Here is a 7,038-nt window from a genome sequence, read left to right as displayed (position 1 = left end):
CTTTGGTCTAGATTTTTTTTTTGCTTGTTTTGGTTTTAAAAATGGCAGTGCAGAGTCGGGGTCTTCAACATGTCTAATTTCATCCTGAATGAATATTTTGAGACTGGCAAGAAAGAACAAATGTACCTTAAACTGTCTTTTCTTAACTTCTTTTATGAGACGTAAAAAAACATTTGCTTTTGGTCATCACAGCATGTAATAGTCATCATATCTAATTAGTTTGTCATCCAGGTTGTTTTAAGTATTAGCTCCTTGTCTTGAGGTGAGAAGAAAAACAATAACTGGTCTCGGTGAAGGGTTAGTTTTTGATGAAGTAAAACGTAGAGACCGGTGTGCTCTTTCTATACCATACAACATAACTTCAGATAAATGTAGAGTCTTAGAAATCCAGGCACTTAAAAGTTGACCATATTTTCATCTTCTATTTTTTCCAGCAGTCCACAAATAAGAATATTATTTTCCTGGATCTGCTATTCAAATCATCAGTTTTGTTTTGTAATAAGGTATTCTGTCACAGTAAAAATTCAATGTTTTTCTCATCTTTGGATACTCTGTCATCTATGTCATTGAGAGCATCTTCCATTCCATCTAGCTGAGTTTTCTTTCTTTTTTTTAATCTCATGTAACTCATCCATCTGTTTGGTACATGTTGCTTTCAAGCTGTCAAGTTTTCTATCCATTCTGTCCATTTTTAAAGAAAGTTCCTGCATGTTAGAAAAAACAGATTGAATTTATTTCTTTAAAGGCAAGTCCTGAGAGATTGTCTTTGAATGACTCATTTCACAGCTACTGATACAGACTTTTCAAATAAATAATTTTACAGGAAAAAATCAAATATGTAAAAATTTTTAGATAATATCCTTCTATGTAATATCAGGTAACAGATTCTGTTTAAAATGGTTTAGGATATTATAAAAATAAAATGTCCTGTCAAAAATAGGATAGAGTAGTGTTATATCCTGGGAAATAAAGAGACCACACGGTTCTGGAGTTGTAAGGCCTTTCTTTATTAAGAGCCTCCAGGTGCGCACCCATGCTACATGTTCACAACTTCGCCATAGCCATACATACGCCGGAAACAACCAGTTACCAGAGAATATATAGAACCAACACTACATCTTGCTAATTTCCCAGAGCGCCCCTACAGTACAATAACAGCATTACTTGCCTGATACTACATTCCTCCCCTCTTAAGCACTGAATACCCTTCCGTACATAAGAAAAACAAGGGAGCAGGACACAAAAAAACAATCCATCTAGTCACTTAATGTTTAAATACCCGGCTAGTATTAAACGGTTACCCCACAATCGAGTTAGGTTGCTCTTTTAAACTAGACATGCAATTATAACATTGATAGTCCTTCAAGTAACTAGGTTTAACCAGTGCCCGCTTAGAACGGTGCAATGGTACCACCCTAGGTGACTCTGGTGTCACAGTTACCATCTCTGGTACCGGTGTGTCCATCCCTGGAACAGTTGGGTCCTTGGGAACCCCTCCTTCCGAATCCCGGTGGTCTCCCTCGTCCCCCACGATCGGAGATCCTCCTGCCGCTGCGAGCCCTTCTCCCGGAATTAACGGCATTTCCGGGGCTTGCAGTTCCATGGAGTCCTTCTCCTGCACACTCCGCAGAATCTGGTCCACATGTCTCCTCACCAGTAAACCTCCATTCAACCTCACCTGGTACGACAGGGGACCCGTGCTCTTGACAATAAACCCTGGAATCCATTTAGGTCCATAACTGAAGTTTCGCGTCATCACTGCATCTCCCTCCAGGAAACTTCTCTCTCTTCGTCGTCGATCATGATGTTCTTTTTGCCTCCCCTGTATCCTCTCTACCTTAGCTCGGATGTTTGGATGCACCAGATCCAACGTGGATCTTAATCTCCGTCCTTGCAACATCTCGGCAGGGGACAATCCCGTGGTAGACTGGGGTGTAATACGGTAGTTGAATAACACCCTTGATACTTTGGCTGCCATACTTCCATCTCCAGCCTTTTTCATCATCGCTTTAAAGGTCTGGACAGCCCTTTCAGCACAGCCATTTGAAGCCGCATGGTACGGTGCTGATGTAACGTGTACAATGCCATTTTTTTCCAGGAAACCCTTGAACTCTTCACTCATGAAACATGAAGCATTATCTGATACAATAGTCTCGGGTAATCCCTGGCTGCTGAAACTCTTTCTCAGGCATTCAATGGTAGTGGTGGAAGTGGGTGTTTTGACTGGGTAGGCATCCATCCATTTAGAATGAGCATCCATTATTATCAAAAACATTGCCCCCATAAAAGGCCCGGCATAGTCTATATGAAGTCTCTGCCAAGGTCTACTCGGCCACTCCCATGGGTGTAGTGGTGCCGCCACAGGTAAGTTGCGATGCTGCTGACAGGTTTTACACTCTTTCACAGCTACTTCAATGTCGTGGTCCAACTTTGGCCACCAAAAATAACTTTGTGCTAAGGCCTTCATTCGGGTGATGCCCACATGACCCTGGTGCAGCTGTTGTAAAAGTGCACGTCTTCCAGGGGGCGGAATTATCACTCGTGCCCCCCACAACACGCATCCATCTTGCACACTCAGCTCTGTTTTCCTCACTTCATAAGGCCGGAAAACTGGATCAGGTTGTTGTGTTGTCCAGCCTTGCTGGACCCACTGAAACACTCGAGCCAACACCGGGTCTTTTCGTGTCCATTTGCTCATTTCCTTCGCGGACACCAACGTGATGTCCTCCATCATCAACACCCGGTCCTCCCTTTCCTCTCACTGGGGAGGCCCCGGTAGCGGCAGACGGCTCAGCGCGTCCGCATTGCTATGGTGTTTTCCGGGCTTATAAACAATCTCATATTCATAAGCTCTCAATGTTACAGCCCATCTCTGAATTCGGGGGGAAACCATCTGAGGCACGGCCTTCATTTCGTTGAACAGTGACAACAAAGGCTTATGATCGGTGCACACCGTAAACTTCCTGCCATAGAGGTATTTGTGGAACCTCTTAATTCCAAACATTACAGCCAAACCCTCTTTGTCTAGCTGGGAATAGTTTGACTGTGCTGGTGTCAAGGTTCGTGACATGAACCCAATGGGTCTTTCTTGTCCATCTGGCATACGGTGTGCCAACACTGCCCCTAACCCATAAGGTGAGGCATCACATGACAAAATTAAGTCCTTGTGACTATCATAGTGCACCAAAACCTCTGAAGACTGCATTAGTTCCTTGGACTGCTCAAACGCTTTCTCTTGTTCCTCCTGCCACGTCCACAGGGTCTCCTTCCTTAACAGTTTATGTAAAGGAGCTAACAGCGTTGACAGATTTGGTAGGAACCTGTTATAATAGTTGAGTAAGCCTAAATAAGCCTTCAGCTCTGTAACATTTGTGGGTGCAGGTGCCTCTTGGATGGCTTTTACCTTGTCTGGCAGGGGGTGTAGGCCCGAGGCATCCACCTTGTACCAAAGGAACTCTGCTTCCTTTACCATGAAAGCACATTTACTCCTCTTCACCCTTAAACCAGCCTCTCGCAGCCGACTTAGCACCTCGTTCAAAGTCTTCAGATGCTCGCCATTATTCCTCCCCGTCAACAGGATGTCGTCCAGATACACAGCCACCTTCGGAATTCCTGCCACCAGTCCCTCCATTATTCTCTGGAAAATAGCTGGACTAGAGGAAACACCAAAGGGTAAACGATTGACTTGGAACAGCCCTTTGTGTGTGTTAAGGGTGACATATGCCTTTGACCCTTCTTCCAGAACTACTTGCTGATATGCCTGACTGAGGTCCAGTTTACTAAACTTTTCACCTCCCGACAGCTTTTCAAATACATCCTCCACCTTGGGTAATGGATACTGCTCCAGTTTTGAAACTTGGTTCACTGTTAGCTTGTAGTCACCACATATGCGTACCGTATTATCTGGCTTTAATACTGGAACAATGGGTGCCGCCCATTCTGAAAACTTCACTGGTTCAATTATACCTTGCTTGGTGAGTCGCTCCAACTCAGTCTCCACTTTCTTCTTCATTGCATGTGGTACGGGTCGAGGTTTGTAAAATCTTGGCGTTGCATTTTCTTTAACATGTATCTTTGCTGGTGGACCCCTCCAGGTCCCCAGTTCCTCTTTGATCACTTCTTCGTTGTTCTCCAGCACATCTTGCAAGGCCAGCCCCTGCTGTTCTACTTTATGGAGCCATAGACAACCCATTTCCAGCTCCTTGAGCCACGCCCGGCCTAACAGGTTTGGTCCATTACCTGCTACCACCATGACTGGCAACTGTTTGACTTTATCTTTATGTTTTACAGTTACTTTGGCCATCCCCAGTGTGGGAACTGTTTCACCGGTATATGTTTTCAAAGTCACTGAACAGTCCCGCAGCTTCTGAGCTTCTTTTAGCCATAACTTCCCATACTCAGCCTTGGACAGAACGGTCACACTACATCCCGTATCCACTTCAAACTGCACCATTTTACCATTTAAGTCCAACTGGGTTGTGATGGGATCAACTCTTTCCCACCTGGCCTCTTCCATGTTAAACATAGTAAACACTTCCTCATCTTCCCTGGTGTTTTGATTTGTACCTTCACGCAGGTGGTGTGCATACTGCCGTTTTATTTTCCAGTTTCCCTTTCTGTCCATCATACTGCTTTTTTTCTCCCCCTTTCTCGGCTGGTCCCTAGGGGCGTTGATCGGCACATTTTCTTCACATGGCCCTTTTTCCCGCAAGCATGACATTTTTCATTTAAGAAACAACAGTTCCTTGCCAGATGTTCTCCGCCACACCTGTAACAGGCATACTGACCAGACTTCCCTGGTGATTTATGCTCCCCGACCACTTTATGCACTGGCAGTGGGGTAGCACCCCTGCTCCCCACCCCTTCGATGGCTCTTGGCTGTAAATCACAAATGTCTTTATTCGCCGTCTCTATGGCCTGTGCCAACTTCAAGGCCTTTTCAAACGACAACTCAGGCTCTGCTAACAACCTGCGTTGTATGCGGTCATCTGCAATGCCACATACGAGCCTATCTCGTAGCATTTCTGTCAGTCTGTCCCCATAATTACAGTGTTGTGCCAGTTCCCTCAGCACTGCGACATACTCCGTTACCGTTTCATTGGCCATTCTAGTCCTTGAATTTAACTTGAACCTTTGGACTATTGCACTCGGCTTCGGGTTATAATGTGACTGAAGCAAGCTCGTCAACTCCGTGAACGATTTATCCCCCAGTTTATCAGGACTCAATAAGTTCCTCATCAGACTGTACGTCTTGCTGCCCACCGAGCTCAGCAATATGGCTCGCTTCCGGCCCGCATCCATTATCTGGTTTGCTTCAAAAAAATGTTCCAACACTTCACAATACTCCTCCCAGGTCTGGGTCTGACAGTCGTATGCAACCAGCGACCCCAACATGGAACCAGACATAACCCCGGCAGGCCCAGTCTCTTCGTCGTCCGACATTAACTGCACCCCGCCGTTTTCACTCGCAGCGGACTCGGAGGCATCCCATTCTCGTCGCCAATATGTTATATCCTGGGAAATAAAGAGACCACACGGTTCTGGAGTTGTAAGGCCTTTCTTTATTAAGAGCCTCCAGGTGCGCACCCATGCTACATGTTCACAACTTCGCCATAACCATACATACGCCGGAAACAACCAGTTACCAGAGAATATATAGAACCAACACTACATCTTGCTAATTTCCCAGAGCGCCCCTACAGTACAATAACAGCATTACTTGCCCGATACTACAAGTAGCAGAGCAAAAAAACTGTGCTTCTAGCCTGTCAGCATCCTGGCCATGCCTTCCCTCAGCATCTACTCTTCTGAAGTAAATGCCAATACAAAAAGGCTCTGCCTAAGTTTATAGATGACTAAGCCAGGAGTAGTCATTGAATCTCTAAATGCCTTAGCAAATAATTGGTGTGAAAAATATGGTGTAAAACTAAATGTCAAAAAATTATTATTGTATTCTTTTGGAAGTCATCTACCCCAGGGAAATACCACATTGGCAATACTCACCTAACAGTTGACCCAACTGTTCAGAATTTGGGAAACTATGTGGACAGTGACCTAAATTTTGACCAACAATGTGTTAATTGTTGTAAGAAAGTCCTTCTATATTCCTCAGCTTATAAATAAAGGGACTGTGTCTAGATCTAGGGATGTCATTGCCCCCTTTTATTCAGCCCTCAATAGGCCAATCATTGAATTAAATGCCCCTTTGGCATGTATCTGCCCAAACACATGCAATAAATGGAATGCCCACAGAGATACCTTACTGAGAAGATACATGGCCTAAACAATGTGCCCTTCGTGGACCGACTCAAAGCCCTGTCACTGTACTCAGTATCTTACAGACTGCTAAGCAGTGACGAGCATCTGGAATATAAGGCATTCTCTGACCCATTTATGATGTATTTGCTGCACATCATAAAGTTAAATGGCATCATAAATACTCAGTCTAGGGAATTAAACTTCTTCTGCAACATCAAAGTCAACAGAAGGGTTTGAAGGGACAGGTATATTTTGCAGAGGGTACCACTGCTGTAGGACAGACTATCAATCCACATAAAACACACATGCAAGCACAAATACACCTACCATCTGAAACTACAACAAAGCAAAACAACACACACGAACACAACAAAACAAACACACATACTCACCCTTCCTATAAGCAGGGGGACAAGCACCCCTGCACCCCCCACTACTTATATATACTAACTCTGAGGTTGCACTAAACACTGAAAGACAGAAAATCCACCACCACACATTCTACACCACCCTTGCACAAAGACACATCGTATACATACAAACATCGCCACCACTCTCAACACTGACACACTCACATTCTTACCTACCTACCTTAGCCCACACCTAAAACTACCCAACACACACACAAACACACAAACCCTTCCCGAAACCCTTAAAAAACATAACACTTACCTAATGCACCATCAGTACTGCAGGTTCGATATAATTACACATCTCTCAGACCACCAAGCTTGAGTGAAATTTTAAAGTCATTCCAAAAGGGAAATATCATTTTACACT

At 44.5% G+C, this 7,038-nt stretch overlaps 1 protein-coding gene across 1 annotated transcript in view; it reads right to left on the bottom strand.

Annotated features, from left to right (window-relative positions):
• Window positions 1–1,297: 1,297 nt before the first annotated feature.
• Window positions 1,298–7,038, bottom strand: part of LOC122797800 (uncharacterized protein K02A2.6-like) — a 38,504-nt gene continuing 32,763 nt past the window's right edge. The window contains 2 exon segments of the mRNA XM_044066320.1: window positions 1,298–4,254; window positions 4,680–5,283. Coding sequence (XP_043922255.1) covers window positions 1,298–4,254; window positions 4,680–5,283 — 3,561 coding nt within the window.

Source organism: Protopterus annectens, chromosome 3.part1 (genome assembly GCF_019279795.1).
Source record: "Protopterus annectens isolate FY-2018-M chromosome 3.part1, PAN1.0, whole genome shotgun sequence".
Taxonomy (NCBI): domain Eukaryota; kingdom Metazoa; phylum Chordata; order Ceratodontiformes; family Protopteridae; genus Protopterus; species Protopterus annectens.
This window is presented reverse-complemented; position numbering and strand designations above follow the sequence as displayed.